Genomic DNA, 16,657 nt, shown 5'->3' on the forward strand with positions numbered 1-16,657 from the left:
GCATCTGTGTACTGTATGCAAGTGTGAATATTTAGCGCGAAACTCTACCGAATTTCCTGATTTCTTCATATCAACTTCATGCTATGCATTATGTTATTTCGTGTATCCCTAGCCCCCTACGGCGGCCGATTACAGAACTACGCACTCCTTAATGATAACGAAATCTGAGACTTGTGACTTTTCATCTGTGTAAATACTTATGCCAACCTACATTGTGACAACGCCCTCGACTTTTACATATTACGCTCACGTATTTCTTAGTGATGATTGTACTAGGCTGTATTGTCTACGATAATAACAAGTGCTAAGTTAAATACAGTGGTTGAAAAATTTTATAACGATAAACAATGTCCTTCTTGTTTGAAAAGAAAATTAAATCTGAAATATTTAACAATATATATTTCTGGTCAAAACCTCAAGATCTAGCCAGAAAGTCTGTTTATTTTGTAAAATACATATCATAAATATTGTAATAACATTCATAACGGTCTTTGGTAATACGTTAATGCAATGGCTTTTCAACAAGGTAGAACCACATGAATGGTATCGTGTTAGCAATTTTAAGCTACATGTGATTATTTCTATTATTTTAAGGCAACTGACTTAACCTTCCTTCAAAGGAAAATGTTTTCTACAAATGGAATGACATAGGTACGTAATGTTACAGCCATTGAAAATATTTTTATTTAATTTGAGACCTTTTGTGGTAAAAACATTGTGTACATATTTTTGCTGTATTAGATCAAGTGATAATGCATGGCATTAAAAGAGTAGTAATTTTCTGCATACTTACTACCGTATTGCCAATGCTGTTACTTGCAATTCCGCTGTATCTACGTCATAGTCTGTATGCCGACGTAGCATATGCAGTTACCGAGTCTGATATTTTGGAAGTACAAGATGGAATTTCAACAATATTTTGCTCGGTAAGAATACAGCTTTTGAGCTTGCCATGTAAAGAAATATTAAGCTAAGTTTGCCAATTCAGATAAGTCCTACTTAGCAATAAATAGGCAACTTTTATGATACTTTACGTATTTAATATTTTATTTCTTCTTCAACAGAAACATACTTTGCAAATGAATGAAACTTTCAATGCTTTTCAAATGAAACATCGACCAGAGATAGCTTCGTACCGAAAACACATAAGGCTAAAAAAGAGTATGACTCTACCTGATGATACTTTGGAATATTGGGGTTTTTATCTACTGAAGGGTGCGACCGTTGCACTTTCTGTTTGTTCTAGGTAAACTGAAATTAATGAAATGCAAGTTTTCTCGCGTCATTTAAAAGAACCCGTTTTATGAGTATATATTCAATATCTAATCAAATATGCACCATACAACTTGGGCAATTATCAAATCTTTTGCTTTTATTAGATTCGAAGGTGCTTCGATACTTGTTGTTAAAGGTGAACGGAACCTTCGTACTTGTGGCATGTTGGAACATAATGAGAATAAAGCACGAGCAAAAGGTATATTTTTACCCGAAGCTAACAAACAAATGAAAGTAGAATCTATTGCACAATCAAAAACTTCTCATAAAGTTAATGAAATATCTTTGAGCACTACGCAGAATATAAATCTCAATAATTTACATACTAGTCAAGTAGATGCTTTCAATAAAAGCAAGCACCCAGAGGAAATCAATTCCTTAAGGGAATCGTTTCGTACACTCAGTGATTTAAATTATTCCAACACAAATAGTAGGCCCGTAGAAGATGAAGTGCAACATTTATATCGAACAGCGGAAACATACGTTCGAAAGCATATTCGTGAGGAAACACCAAAGAAACAACTACAGGAGAAAAGAAAGTTGCGGCATGCAAGACAACGGTTGCGTACCATTAAAATGGATAAGGGCAAAAAAGAAAAGGAACGGTATAATTACAAGTACGCGTTAAGAAAATCATTACATAAAGAGCAGAATCATAAAAAAGTGCATAGATCGATAAGACAATCACAACCTATGTTAGAAATGAAAATAAAAAAACTATCAGAATTATTAGAAACGGATAGAAATTTGAATGTGGAAGCAGAGGAAAACGAGGAAATTGAGAAAAAAGATGTCTTTCAAGATATTCAGAGAAACCAATTTAGAAAGAAGAGAAATCAAGCTCCTATAAAAGAACCAGCATTACTTGATCAAGGAGTCAAGCATGGTGGTAACGCAATAAGAAATTTAACAGAAACGGATGAAGAATCATCAGTTTCCAGTTTCGAGAATGGTTTATTGAACTGTTACGAGGGCCAAGTGTTACTTGCTCGTGAATTTGATCCCAATAAACTGTGCACAAATGTAAGCTATTTAGAAAGTGGTAGACATATGCAAACGAGACACGAAGTTGCCGAAGATGGATACTACTATTATATATTTTATAGTGACAATGATTTTGTCTCCAATGATATCCATGCTGTTTTTGACATTTATAAACCAACATTTCAATACGAGAACGTAACGAGATCGTGTATAAATGTGACACACTGTTCATTTTCACTTGATTTATTATCATCCAATAGGGTAATAGTCGAATTGCCCACTAAAGATGGTATCGAACAAATAGAGGATGATATCGCTCTGCTCGTTTCAACGTGTCAACCAAGAATGAGCATGTACATTATTTTTCCAATTTCCGTATTATTTCTTGTACTTGGATGTGCTTTTTTATAAATATAATTGTAAATGTTTGTTTAAATATTATCTAAACTAAGAATTAAGAACACAAGAACATTTTTTTAGGCCTATCTCCTGTTCATAATTGCACGTAATTATGACTACTTTTAGGGATTCATGAGTAATATTACTTTAATACAGGAAAAAAGTGTAAAGTACTTCAACTTTAATTCGAGTATTGAGATTGCGGCGAGAACTCGTTGATAATGTCGATAGTTTTGTAAAATATAAATTTATATCTTCATGAGATAAAATGCGATAAACTTTGTTAAAATCCTTGTTCTTACTGATGCGGAATAACGCTTTGTCGATTGTAACTTTTTGTATGTACGAAATGCGTAAAGTTGACAGTCTGATCTTTACAAAATTTAAATTTCTTTATCTTAACACTTTACCGACCGGCGAATTTGGAAGTAAATAAGGGATCAGGGGTATCGCAGAACCGATCGATAGGCTTCCGGTTGGTAGTGTCAAAATTTGGTGTCCTCGTGTCGTAAATTCTTAAATTTTGTGCCAGTTTGGTTTTCAAAGTGGAATATTTCTATAGGGGGTGGTAGGTATGTAATCGAAAAACGCGTGGACTGACCATTACCGCTCGATAGACGCGTACACGGAAACACAAGAAATCGTGAGCCTCTACCTGTAAAAATTAGCTCGATCGAGGAATGAAAAAAATTGCAATCGTTCCGCTCGATGCGGCTCAACGAGCACGCAAGGAACCGCTTTCGGCTTTATTGAAGAAATGTCAATCGTGCCCCCATGAACGGTAAGCTCGACATCTCGTAGCGTTTCGGCGACGATCGACGAAGCGCGAACAAGAGGTTCCGATTAGTTGCAAAGATAAACGGAATGGAGGAACTTCCGCCGTACGTTTTCTGCAGTTTTCTGCAGTCAATCGAAACCTCTTATTCGTCGTGCGATTCGTCGCTGCAGCTTTAATGAAATATCGGCCTTAATCATCCGTGCTTGCATGTGGATCGGTTTCGGGGTGCGGCCACTAGATGGCAGCGGTTTCCTCATGGCGACAAATCCCGGGAGTATGGGCACTCTCTGCTACTTTCTGGTACTATCTGCCGAGCGTCGTCCGCCGTGCCGTATTTACAATCGCGTTTTATTTCATTTCTCTCGAAAAAGTCCGGTTTTTCAAGGTGGTCTGCTTGCGCCTCTCCTTTCAGAATCTGCGCAACTTCTCGACATAGGAAAGAGCAGGAAAGAGGTCCTCGGCGCTGACGTGGGATGGATCGTAGGGGTTACGAGAAATCCGCAGTTTCGTTCGGCCAGAACAAGTATTAAAGGACGAGTATCCGGAAAGGCGGCGTCTCGGTGTCACGTGTTTACTGCCAATTGGCATCCCCTATCATTGACCAGCTCGTCACCGGCATTTTTCCCGGTTTTCTGTTGCCACTTTCGCCTCTTCGCATCGAGATGGGGAATGTCCACACTTGCGGCCCTAACGAGGCTCTCGTCGTATCAGGTAAAATCCTACACTGCTGTCACATTCATCAATTGTTTTACGCTTGCTTATTAATTGCTAGTGTGCCTAAGCTTATCGGTTATGCGTCACGCGGAGTGCGTACGCGAGGCTGTACGATGTAACTCGTATAACGAGCCACCGACCTTGGTGTAAACATCGAGCCTCTGTAATTAAATATTTTAAATATTAATTGCAATCATAACTACGAGATTAAATGATAAAAAGTATCGTAAAATAGTTTGGCCAAAGTATGCTTTTTAAATGCGCTACGGGGAAGGATACGTCATCGATTTAACTCGTAAGATAAACGGACATACCGTCGATAACGTTCATAAGCCCTGACTCCTTGACTCATGTTTGATCAAGATTCTATGTATTTACGTAGCGAGGGTAAGTAATCGTTTGATACGGGCGTCGGGTGGATGTTTATTATCCCATTATTTACATATTCAAAGTACCATGATAAAGTTGTAATATAATCAACGGCGAACAACTTTCTCAGGTACTGCGAAGATATGCATCATACGTTAGAACGCATAACTATGACCTTGATCAATTACGTACAATTGAATGCAATCGACGGCCACTAATCCAAGGGACATCGCTCGTGAATCACTATTTTTGGAAACAAGCTGTGCCGTGAAATTTATGGAACGTAAACTATTCGAAATACGAACGATCTGTGAACGTTAAGCCAAAGTCCTACATTAATTTACTACACGATGATTAAACTAGATGAAAATATAAGATGATACGTTAACTCGTGTAATCATATCGGCATACTAGCATTAGTATTTGGCTTTGTGTATTAGAACGAACGGATTACAGTGCCATAACTGTAATGGTGCCGTAACAACTAAGAACGACTCGTAATATTTAGATTATTTACCCAATGATAATATCATAACTGCTATTTCATGATCACAAAGTATCTATGAAGGGAATCGTTTAATCTCGGATTCGGTGTAACCGAGCGGATTCCTATTTCTGCATGTATTAACATTTTGTTACGGCATATCGTCCTCCCTTCGATACGACATTTCATCGCACCACCCTATAAATTGCTCTTAGGCAATTATATTCATTATTAAAACTCCAAGGAATATGCCAAAGTTACGAAAATTGTCATCGCTTTTCCTGACTAAATGTTTATAATACTTCCCACGAAGCTGGTGAATGTAAAATCATTTGTTGTATAATATACAGGGGGAAGTATATAAGGTATACTTACAGCATATCGAGGGATAGATATAGATAGATATAGCGAAGGAGCAAGACCTTCCGGAGTCCCTTTGGTGTCGGCGGAACGAGTTATTTCAATCATCAGCGATTCTAGTCGAACGCGGCAACGTTTAACGCACAACTAACATTTATTTAGCAGAATCACCCGAGCGTTGCTTCTCTACTTGACCATTCTACTTACACCCAACTCTATATCTAATCTCGTTTCCCTGGTTCCGGCAGACTCGATATTTCCATTTGGGTTTTTCTCTTTGAGACGTCTCGTCAGAAGTTGAAAATAATTTTTCTTATTGTCCTCGTGACTCGTCTCCGTTAATTATTTCCGAATTAACTCCCAACTACGATGGATCTCGGGATCCATCGTCATCTCATTTTAATCGGATTTCCCGAGGCAATCGTTTCGACAAGGCTTTTCCTCGATCATCGACGCGACGCGTCATCGATATGGAGTTTCTTTTAATCCATAATTAGTAGAATTCAAAGTGGAACATTTTTTTCCTCGCGTATATCTAGCTCGTAACGGTCGTTGGAATCAGGATCCGTGGCAGGGTCTATCTTTAGAGCTCCAACTTGACTCGTCATCGAGATTTCCGGCACGGCGTGTGCAAGGGACTCTTCCAGTTCGATACGTACCGAGAATTTTTCTCATTCATTTGGAGTTTGTTAATTATGTCTAGAGATCGGCAGGTCTGGATGGATTCGGAAAACCATGATTTTTCTTCGGGGATTTCTTCTACCAGTCCTCGAGGTGAGTCCTGTTTTCTGGCAGAATTTGGGGCCCGATCCAATTTTCGAGTTCCAATCGCGGAACTCACCCCGGATCACTTTTCCCTTCCTCGTCTCCGATTCAACGAAGCCAGGACCCGAGGCGGAACTTTGATCAGGAATTTCTCCAACTCTCGAGAGACGATTCGCCCCAAAGATGTCCCGCGGCTCGGTTTACAAGGGACTCCTCCATTCCCTCTTGATAAGGTCCGCCGCCTTTTCCCCGATCATGTAAATGCCGGCATTGACGTGACCGGTGGGCATGGTGGGCATGACGGAGGCGTCGGCGACCCTCAAGCCCCGGACCCCGTGGACCTTCAGTTCGGGATCGACGACGGCGTCCGGATCCGATGCGGGGCCCATCTTCACGGTGCCGATCTCGTGGTTCATCATGGAGGGCAGGTGCCGAATGGCGCACCTCCAGTAGTCGTCGGAGGCGAACTCCAGGTCCTTGCATCCGGGGATCTTGGCGCCGTGGAGTCTGCTGCCGTAGGCCTGGAAAGGCTCCGTCAAGGAGACGTTGACGGCGTGCTTGACGCCCTCGAGGAGGATCTCCAGGTCCGCGGGATGCGAGAAGAAGTTCGGTTCCAGGACGGGCCAGTGGAAGGGGTTCTTCGACTTGAGACGGAGCCTGCCGACGCTCCTGGGATTCTGTAAGATGGGCCAGATGGACCAAGCGTCCCGATTCTCGATGGGCCTGTAGACGGCGTCGTAGAGCTCGTCCGTGATCCGCAGGGCCCTCTTCAGGGTGACGCCGTTGTCGGAGTGCAGGGACCCGGAGACGAAGAGCAGCTCGATGTCGGGTCGCTCGTCGAGGGCGTACTTGGTCCTGAGGAAGGCCAGGGCCTCGGCTCCGCCCGGGATGGAGAGGGGCCCGCTCCTGTCCAGGAGGTACTGGAAGGCGTAGCTCGGCCTGGCGAGCCTCGTCTGCAGCAGCGTCACGCTCTGGTTCACCATGAAGGTCAGCCCGAGGAAGCCGACGTGCTCGTACATGTTGTAGCCGACCTTGAGGTCCCGAAGAGGAGTTATGCCCAGCTCCAGCAGATGGTCGGCGGGCCCGATGCCGGACAGCATGAGGAGCTTCGCCGAGTCGATGGTACCGGCCGACAGGACGACCTCCTTCGAGGCCCGGACTCTGCGCAGCTCCCTGTCCTTGTGGTACTCGACGCCGTAGGCGCGGTTCTCCGAGTCGATCAGCACCTTGGTCACCCTCGCCCCCGGGACGATGTCCAGGTTCGGCCTGGTCACCCTCAGGTACGCTTTGGAGGCGCTGCAGCGAGCGCCCTGGTCCATGTTGACCTGGATGTAGGAGAAGCCGATCTGATCCTTGGCGTTGTAGTCCACCACCTTGTACCCCAGACTACGGCCGGCCTTCAGGAACACCGTCGACAGTTCCGAGTGGTACGGGACGTGCTCCACGTGGACGTGCCCGTCCTCGCCGTGGTAGACCGGGTCGTCGATCCCTGGAATCCAAAGAAGCAACGAGGCTCAACGAACGACCGAGAGAAGAGGGGAAAGAGCCGAGCGGAAGTTGCGGCCACCTGAGACGTTGAATCTCTCGCTCTTCCGGAAGTAGGGCAGCACGTCCTCGTAGGACCAGCCCGTGTTCCCGAGAGCCGCCCACTGGTCGTAGTCCAGCTTGTTCCCCCGGGTGTGGATCATGTAGTTCAGGGTGCTGGTCCCGCCCAGAGATTTGCCTCGGGGCCAGGAGCACTGCCGGTTCTCCATCCCCAGGCAGGCGTTCTTCTGGGGGGCGACCTTGTACCCCCAGTTGTAGTTCGTCAGCTGAAAGTAACCGACGAACACCGGGATCTGGTTCAGGATCCCCTCCGGCTGGCCCGCCTCCAGGAGGAGCACCCTCCAGTCCCGGTTCTCGGAGAGCCGGTTCGCCAGCGCCGAGCCCGCGGAACCAGCTCCCACGATCACGAAGTCGTAGACGGTGCTCTTCGGGGTCGAGGCCGCCCTTATCCTGTCGGTCGTCTCCGCGTGCGAGCGGATCAGCTCCAGGAAGGACTCGCCGTTGGCCAGCGCCAGGACGCAGGAGACCAGCGGCATCAGCAGAACCGTTGGCGACTTCATTCCGTACCGCCTGAAACCATCGGGACCGTCGGAAACCCCTCGAAAACCTCGAAAACGTCGAAAACGTCGAAAACGTCGAAAACTTCCGAACCGAGGGAGTAATCGGTGAAAACGAATTCCATCCCCGAGAACCTATCGCCTCCGGTCTCATACGATAAACGGCGATGGGGTTCGGTTTGATTTCGAGGATTAAAATCCACGAGTTTCCTCGGTCCAAACCCACCTGCGTTCTCGACGGACGTCCCGAATTTCGCCTCGACTTGCCCAACGGCGCACTCCAACTATTGTCACCTGGGTCTCCGTGGTTTTGCGATGTCTTCCTCTCCTTCGTGGCCGAAGACTCCGAGCGAAAGCGACCGACTAAGCGTGGTCCACTCGACGGCTTCGGGGGGCCCGTCGGAGAAATTCACTTTCACGGGACGATCGCGTAACGCGTGCGTCCTGGGATCACTCTTTACGAGATTCTAGGGACCCCTGCTAGATCGCGCCGTCTAAAGTGCGGAGAGAACGGACGCTTCCGGGGGCGAGCCTCCGTCGAGTCCCTGTAAAACCAGAATTAAGGATAAAGCGACGAAAGAAAACCCGCCACTTTCAATTCTCGCCTTTGGGAATTCCTCGGGTCCTGGCGACCTTTCGCAAAGGAGGTTTCTTTTTCTTTTTCACGGGGAAAATATCGGACGTTCCGATGGATTTATTGTCACGTTGGCTGGCCAAAACTGCGATATATTCGTTGAAAATTGTAAGGTGCCGGGACAAATTGCTATTTCTCCCCTTACTCACTTATCCGAGGCTAGGATCAAGTCCCTGCGGTTTTATTCCGACCGAACTCGTGGCCTTTTTGTTACTTGTTTCGTTTCATGCGTAGCACCGGAATCCGCGTGCGCCCTCGTTGCTCTTCGGCGCGACTGATGCAGTAATTGCCCTCTCGAATTACCTGGTCACCGTTCCCGTGTTGTCGCGTGCCCTGGCCACTCCTTTCGACCCATAGGTGGGGAGAAAGTAATCAAAGCAACGCATCCCCAAATAGCGCGAGTCGTTTCGTCACGATCTTCCGTTTAAGGACTCTCGATAATCGCGTTTAGCGACGATTTTGTCCTCGATGCGTTGAATGAATGAAAAAAAAAATACGGTGAATACATTTCGTCAACGAGGACGTCAAATTTTTACGTTTAAGGATGTGACGCGTTTCCAAGATAGTAACCGAGTCTCCTTTTATCGGATTTTGCCGTTTCCACGTGTGCAATTTGCCTCCGAGAATTTTTAAACATTCGATTCGCGAGAGAAAATGTCTCTTCGTGGCGGCACGATGAGTCGATTAAGACGTTTTATTAATAACGAATCGCAAAACATTCCCGAATTATCGCTGCGGAATTTTTACGTGGAAAGGAAGGATTTTCATTTTCTTTCTCGATACGTTATTTAACGTAACCTCTATGTACATATTCTATCCGAATAAATTAGAGCAAGAACCTAGAAGGTTCCGGGAAATTTGGCGAATGGCGCATCTTTCAAAAAAGGTACAAATCGCTTCTCCATCGCCTCGCCCAGTCTCCGAATGATTTTACGTAAGACGTTCCAATTAAGGACAAAATTCTGATAACATCCTCCGAGACATCGAGAGGGTTTTCGCGCCCTGAGAAAAGAAGTCATCGAATCAAAGAAATATTCTGTTAATTCCAAGAATTGTTATTTGATTCGAATAGTCAAGTTTCCGAAACAATGTCGCATCCTATTTATTCGAGTTTATTCGAGGTAAATAATTATTCTTTGATTTAACGGAATATTTCCTTGGTTCGATGACATATTTTTTTTTTCTCGGTGCACTCTGGATGTCGGTATATAAACGCTTCTACCAGGTACTCGATTTTTGCACGGATTATCCGCCACTTCCGGGTAAAATTCGACTTATTCCTATCGCCTTATCTAAGGAATTGAAATTATTATGATACAGTATATTACATGTCGAGGTGCGCTGCACTTACCCGGGACGTAATAGATTTCGACGAATAACCCCAAATACCGCGTTAGCGTTTCCGATGAAACGGAAAAAGTGAAATATCGGGTTAAAAAGAAAATTTGATTTCTTTGGAACGCGAAATACGATACGATACGATCGACCGATTTTGGACGTCTTTGCGATTGTTTCCTTATCAGACAATTCCTTACGAGAAAAAGAAGTCGTTTGAAAGTTAAAATAACAAGTTGACGGCACGAGCCGCAGAACTCGCACGCCCACGATCCGGTACTTAACGATCGACCGATATTACGCATCTGGATCATGGCTGCGATTATTCGTTCGATAAAACATCTCGGAAAAATGTGATTTGAGAGGGGAAAGGGCCGGAAAGTGGTCACGAGTGCTCCTCGAGGTGGTGCGTGACAATTGACGAGCGTCCCGGCCGAGTGTTTGCGTCGACAAGAGGGACCGCAGATCGGCCGATATTATGCGCCTGGACGTTGTTTGTTTAACAAAAAGCCGAGCTCCTTGCGAATTCACACGTACGGCGCGATTATCTCGGGTATCCCCAGGTGTCCTTGAGCATATCTGCCAACTTCTCGGCGATCATGATGCACGGGAGACTGGTGTGGCCGGTGACGATTTCCGGCATTATCGAGGCGTCCGCCACGCGCAGCCTCTTGATTCCGATGACCTGCAACGGTCGGTTTCGATCAAAGAGAGTTCCACTTCCTGCCCGACTCGTTTGTCTTGCATCTGGTTACGGCCAGGCACGGGCCGCCCTTTTACCGGCGTTTAAAACTTTACCCCGCGAACACGGATGCCGCAAGGAGGGTCCCGATCCCCATGAAATTAGAAATAGAAAAAGATGACGTTTCGCGGGAGTCGGGACCCCTATGTCGGCATCCTTATCGCCTCGAGGAGTCAAAATTGATCCACCTAGGTGCGAAATCGAGTATCGCGTAAAAGGAAAGGAGCCATACCCGAAGAGACGGATCCACGACGGCCGAGGGGTCCTCGGGGGGCGCCATCTTGCAGGTGCCGGAATAGTGGTAGATGGTGAAGGGGAAGGTGCGGACGGCGCACTCCCAGTAGGCGTCCGAGTCGAAGGGATGACCCTCGCAGCCGGCCACGGGCGTGGCGTGGATCTTGGAGCCAAACTTCCGCATGGCCTTGGTCTCGGCGACGGCGATGGAGGCCCTGATGCCCGTGACGAGCGTCTTCACGTCCTCGGGATGGTCCATGTAGTTGGCGTAGAGCCTGGGCTTGGAGTTGACGTCGCCGTCCCGGAGGAGCAGCCGGCCGCGACTCTTGGGCTTCATCAGCAGGGGGAAGATGCACCAGGAGTACTTGCCCTCGATCTCGTAGTACGTCTTGTACCAGAGCTCGTCGCTGAGCCCCAGGGTGTACCTGAAGGCGGGGTCGGAGACGATGGATCCGCTGGCGAAGAGGAGCTCGATGTCCGCGTGGCCCCGACTACTCGGACTGCCGAGGTTCACAAAGGCCAGGGCCTCGCAGCCTCCGGGGATGGTGATGGGGCCGTCGCGCCTCGTCAGGTACTCCCTGATATAGGGATTGGCGGGGTTGACGATGTCCGTGGCGAGCAGGGCGACGGGCTCGTCGACGGTGAAGATCGTTCCGCCGAAAGCTATGTGGTCCATCAGGTTCTCGCCCACGGGCGCGTCCACCAGGACGGGGATGCCGTGCTCCTTCAGGTGCGCGGCGGGCCCCACCCCCGAGAGCATCAGCAGCTGGGCCGACCCGATCGCCCCGGCGCACAGGATCACCTCCTTCCGGGCGGTGGCGACGAACTTGACCCGGTCCTTGACGAACTCCACCCCGTAGGCCTCCTTCTTCTCCGGGTCGATCAGCACCTTGGTGACGAGGCTCCTCTTGGAGACGACGAGGTTGGGCCGATCCCTCGCGGGATGGAGGTAGGCGGTGCTACTGCTCATCCTGGTCCCGCGGTGCAGGGTGGTCTGCAGAAACGAGAAGCCCAGCTCCTCGGCGTTGTAGTCTATCGTCCGATACCCCAGCTCCCGACCCGCCTCGACGAACGCCGTGGCCAGGGGCGTCCTGTACGGCACGGAGGACACCTTCTGCGGACCCCCGACCCCGTGGTGCCTGGAATCCTTCTTCAGCTCCTCGATCTCTATGTCCTCCAGCTTCCGGAAGTACGGCAGAACGTCCTCGTAGGCCCAGCCCTTGTTCCCCATCTTGGCCCAGCGGTCGTAGTCCTCGGAGGTGCCCCTGGAGGCGATCATGTAGTTCAGGACGCTGCTGCCGCCCATCACCTTGCCCCTCGGCCACTGGCAGCTGTAGTTCGTCATCCCCAGGCAGTAGCGGTCGGACGGCTCCGACTGGTACTTCCAGTTGATCTCGGAGTTCAGCTGCAGGTAGTTGACCAGCAAGGGCACGTCCATGATGAGGCTCTCGCCCCGACCCGCCTCCACCAGCAGCACGGTCGCATCAGGGATCTCCGACAGCCTGCCGGCCAGGGCCGCCCCCGCGCTGCCTGCCCCGACGATCACGAAGTCGTATTCCGAGAAGGGCAAGGGCGTCGCGTCCGCCGGCTCCTTCGTCTGGTACTCCTGGCCCTGCTGCAGGAAGTCCATCATGCCCGACGTCATCGACGCCAGGTCGCCGATGATCGAGATCGTCTCCATGTCCGGAAGGTACTGCTGCAGCCATTGGCCGTCCGCCGACGCCAGGAGCACCGCCAGACTGATCGACAGCCACGCGAGGCGGCCCATCTCGCCGCGGGGTCCACTTCGTTGCCACGGCAGGAAGCCGATTCTTCTCCGTATATATATGAGAGATTACCGGTCGTCGCTTTAACGTCGTTACGTGCCTTCGGCGACGTGCACGCATCCCCGCCCGGTCGGAATCGAAGCGGCCACGGGGTGGCTCGGCCCCTCGGAACGGGTCGAGGAATCCGATGGGCCTCGGGGGATCCCGGGGGATCCCGGGGGATCCCGGGGGATCCCGGGGGAACCGAATCGTTTTTAACTTTACAACGGGAACGTTTCGCTTTTTATACAAACATTTTCAAATTGTATAGAAACAAGTTTTTTTTTCATTCAAATTTCATGGGGACCGGGACCTTCCTTGTAGTTTCCGTATTCGCGTTGTAAAGTTTTGGTTTGGAGAAAAGTTTCACGAACGAAACATCTTTGATGCCACTTTCGCATCACCTTAAGGATCCTAGATTTTGGTCTCTTGTGCGGCTGCCCCCTGGATTTTTTAACGGGAATGGGTACTCTTGTTCTTAGCGACGATAAGGGGGAAGGTTTCATAGGAGCTTGCGGAATTGTCGTCGAAGAGACGACGTTTCGTGTTCTGCATCTTTGCAATTATTTAATTGGCTTTTATGACTTCTCCGCGAGGAATAGGAATTTCCAGACTTGTATCCCTGTTTGCGACACGTTCCCCGTTTGTTGGGCTAGTGCAGGATTATCGGACCGTATTCCTTGATCGTAATCAATGATTGGAAATGGTCGTCGATGACGGCGCTGGCCCACGTGATCAATTATGCGGTTTATTCCCTGAAAATTCAAGTTCGGATGAACATCGAATTTCGCTTAACCCTTTCCGGGTGAAATTCTTCCGACTCCGTATTTTTGGAATCTTTCTCGACTTTGAATAGATCGTTACCGGTAAATCCGTAAGGTGGAATGATCATTTTCAGATGACGTTTTCTTCCGTTCCGTCGATCCGACGTCCATGCTCCTGGCTCGTTAAATAGCCAGATTGAGTCTTGTTTCCGAAAGATGGACACTAATCGATCGAATGGCTCCTCGTTTCGCGTGAAATGGCAAACATGCGGCGATAGCCGTCGAGATTCGGCCTTTCCATCTCTCGGGGTGCTCGATTGATAAATCCCGGCAGGAATTTTCGGAAAATCACGTTCCGATTTCGAGACGTAGAAGTACCATTTGTTGTTGGATTTGGCCGATTTTTATTCTGAAGATTATTGCTCGGTATACCACTGTCGTCGTGGAGCATTTCATTTTTGTATTAATAATAACGAAGAAAGAATACCTCCTCTGCATTCCATGGGAGCTCGGAAAAAGATTTTCTCGTCGACTTGCTTCTCTAAAATCGCCCTTCCTCGATTCCCTTTCATCGTAAATTAACGTTTCATCCACCTAAACGTTTCTAATGAGATGCTCTATGTAATGGCGAAAACCACGTCGAATCTCGTCCAATGATACTCGAGATTAGCTCGAATGATCGGACGGACAGGTGTCAACACGGGCTTCGTTTTATATTATGCAAAAATTAATTCTACGGTCGTGTTAAGTGCTTTTCTTTCGAAGATACATAAATCCGCGATGCTTTGTGAAAAAGTTTTACGTAAATATTCACGTTAATTTTTTATCCTCAATTTTGTAAGACACTCTTGAAATAAGAAAGAAATTTCATAAACATGAATTCGTGACGATTTCCACGTTTATGAATAATTTATTCAATGTAACCCTATGTTTTCGTGCATTGCCCGACTGTATCGTTCTTTTTTCAACATTCGACTTGTAATTAGATTTGAGAATCGCTTTTGGGATCACTCGTTAACGCTCCATCTTGTGATTTATTACTCCAGGTGAAAAATTCGGGGAAAAATGATCAGACGTCGCGGACACTGATGTTACACGTTTTTGATTAGGTAATCAAAGGACGTCAATGTCGACGTGTATTTGCGGTCGTTTCGAAGAGTCGTTGATTTGTTTTGTTGAAAAGGTCGCCCGATGGTTCTGAAAAAGGAATACCCCTTTCGCATTTGTACTCGCATCGGTGAGCGATCATAAAACGGGTGTATGGTCGTCTATAATTTAGCGCGCCTGCAATCAGAAGATTCGTTGAATGGAATTATGTACGTGTCAACAAGACGTTCCGCGAATTATTTTTCCGCCCACTAATCATTAGTCAAGACAAATGGAAACTAAAGAGTTTCGGATAACGCGTCCCGACCTCATTTTCAGAGAATCGACGGAAAATTGACCGTAACCTGGAGGCACCGTATTATCAGCGATAGAGAATATATAATTACCGGAGAAATGAATTTGAAAAAAGTCATGACTCAAATGGAAACGTTGGTTACATCGAGAAATTGATTTCAACGTTTTGTTATGAGTATATATTGGGATTTTAGGAAATAAGGTAATTTTGTCCTGGTTTGATTTTTATTTTTAATATAACGTATAGAGTTCTTGCATAAGTTCGAGCAAAATTTACTGATATATTTTTCCTTTCTTTTTTTAATATTTTATATACATTTCCTTCTCTCTCACGTAAAAAAAGTTGATTAAACCTGATTTTTGGCTCGGAAAATTATAACGTGTAATTTTCCTTTTTACCCTCCGCTTTAAATAAGTCTCATTAGGTATGAATTTACGATTAATTGAAATAATAAAAAATGTTTTTAATGACATCGACCACTGGTTGCATCATTAGATATGATCAGGCAACATAATATAACACGTGAAGTTTTATCGCATGTATCGGAACAATCATAGCTAATTTTCTTTAATTATTGTACATTATTTTCTTCCGACGAACGAAATTAACGTAACTGGCAGTTGACGTTTGGTTTTTCCTTTCTTCGCTGGACGACCCCGATGTGATACCTCAATTAACAATTTTTTCCCCTCCCGTTTCGAGGAGGAGAAAAACCTAAATACAAACATTCGGTATTAATCACGAAATGATGCCGTAAATGCTGATTATCGGCAAATTCGTATGAATTATGTAAAAAGTGAGTAAACTGCGTCAATATTGAGTCACTGCAAAAAAGTCATCAAAGTAACAATAACGAACTTTATTATATACAAAGAATTACACGATCATTTATTTGCTTATTATCCTTCTACTACGATTTGTTCGCATCGTCCTTATTAATTATACATTAGGTAGAAAATTAATTATCACGATTATATTACATAGCGCAAGTTACAAATAAGGTACTCGTGATCGTTAAATAAAAACACTTAAATACTAACAATTACATTGAACTGCACTTTTGTTGCACAAATGCACGCGCATTTACGGTAACGTAAAATACTAGTGAAAAATTTTATTTAACGGAGATTTTTCCATCTCCTAAATAAACGACTAGTTAGTTAATATTAATACCCCTCTGTTAATGATACACAAATATGTTCTTACTTTCCTTTAATCTCGCATTTCTAAAGTATTAACTTTTACATGTCGACATTTGCATGGTATAAAAAAAATGTTAAATCAGTGATTTCGCGATCGTCACTTGACTGACGTTAATGACGACGCCTTCTAACCGATGCTGCCGTTAAGGTGTTATGAAATGTACATTCTATATGTATGTGTGTGTATGTATATATATATATAAAAACTTCAAAGTTTTTATAAAACTTTTCTCCGAACTGGGTGCGCCGAATAATGTGAAACTTTAACACGTGATTAGAGAGGTCCTAACGAAGGTCTCGAAACTCAAG

General features: G+C 46.2%; 4 protein-coding genes across 5 annotated transcripts in view; 2 read left to right on the top strand and 2 right to left on the bottom strand.

The window, feature by feature from the left end:
- Positions 1-444: 444 nt before the first annotated feature.
- Positions 445-3,929, top strand: LOC105696593. The gene is made up of 6 exons (XM_012419173.2): positions 445-543; positions 621-651; positions 742-926; positions 1,065-1,246; positions 1,380-3,439; positions 3,849-3,929. Exons 1-5 carry the CDS (start codon positions 541-543, stop codon positions 2,668-2,670), a joined length of 1,692 nt encoding a protein of 563 aa, XP_012274596.1. The 5' UTR covers positions 445-540; the 3' UTR covers positions 2,671-3,439; positions 3,849-3,929.
- Positions 3,930-4,083: 154 nt separating this feature from the next.
- Positions 4,084-16,657, top strand: part of LOC105696587 (flotillin-2) — a 74,282-nt gene continuing 61,708 nt past the window's right edge. For both annotated transcript variants that reach the window (XM_012419159.2, XM_012419160.1), the window contains exon 1: positions 4,084-4,147. In XM_012419159.2, coding sequence (XP_012274582.1) covers positions 4,099-4,147 — 49 coding nt within the window. In that variant the 5' untranslated portion in view covers positions 4,084-4,098. The remainder of the gene's footprint in view (positions 4,148-16,657) is intronic.
- On the bottom strand, positions 5,902-8,764 carry LOC105696591 (glucose dehydrogenase [FAD, quinone]-like). The gene is made up of 3 exons (XM_012419171.1): positions 8,457-8,764; positions 7,696-8,243; positions 5,902-7,617 (listed from the first exon to the last, which is right to left on the bottom strand). Exons 2-3 carry the CDS (start codon positions 8,231-8,233, stop codon positions 6,329-6,331), a joined length of 1,827 nt encoding a protein of 608 aa, XP_012274594.1. The 5' UTR covers positions 8,234-8,243; positions 8,457-8,764; the 3' UTR covers positions 5,902-6,328.
- LOC105696586 (glucose dehydrogenase [FAD, quinone]) lies at positions 9,530-12,958 on the bottom strand. Its single transcript, XM_012419157.1, has 2 exons — positions 11,174-12,958; positions 9,530-10,884 (listed from the first exon to the last, which is right to left on the bottom strand). The coding sequence occupies exons 1-2, from the start codon at positions 12,941-12,943 to the stop codon at positions 10,744-10,746; spliced, it is 1,911 nt and encodes a 636-aa protein (XP_012274580.1). The 5' UTR covers positions 12,944-12,958; the 3' UTR covers positions 9,530-10,743.

The sequence above is a fragment of the Orussus abietinus genome, unplaced genomic scaffold (assembly GCF_000612105.2).
Source record: "Orussus abietinus isolate OABI.00-Male unplaced genomic scaffold, Oabi_2.0 scaffold101, whole genome shotgun sequence".
Lineage (NCBI taxonomy): Eukaryota > Metazoa > Arthropoda > Insecta > Hymenoptera > Orussidae > Orussus > Orussus abietinus.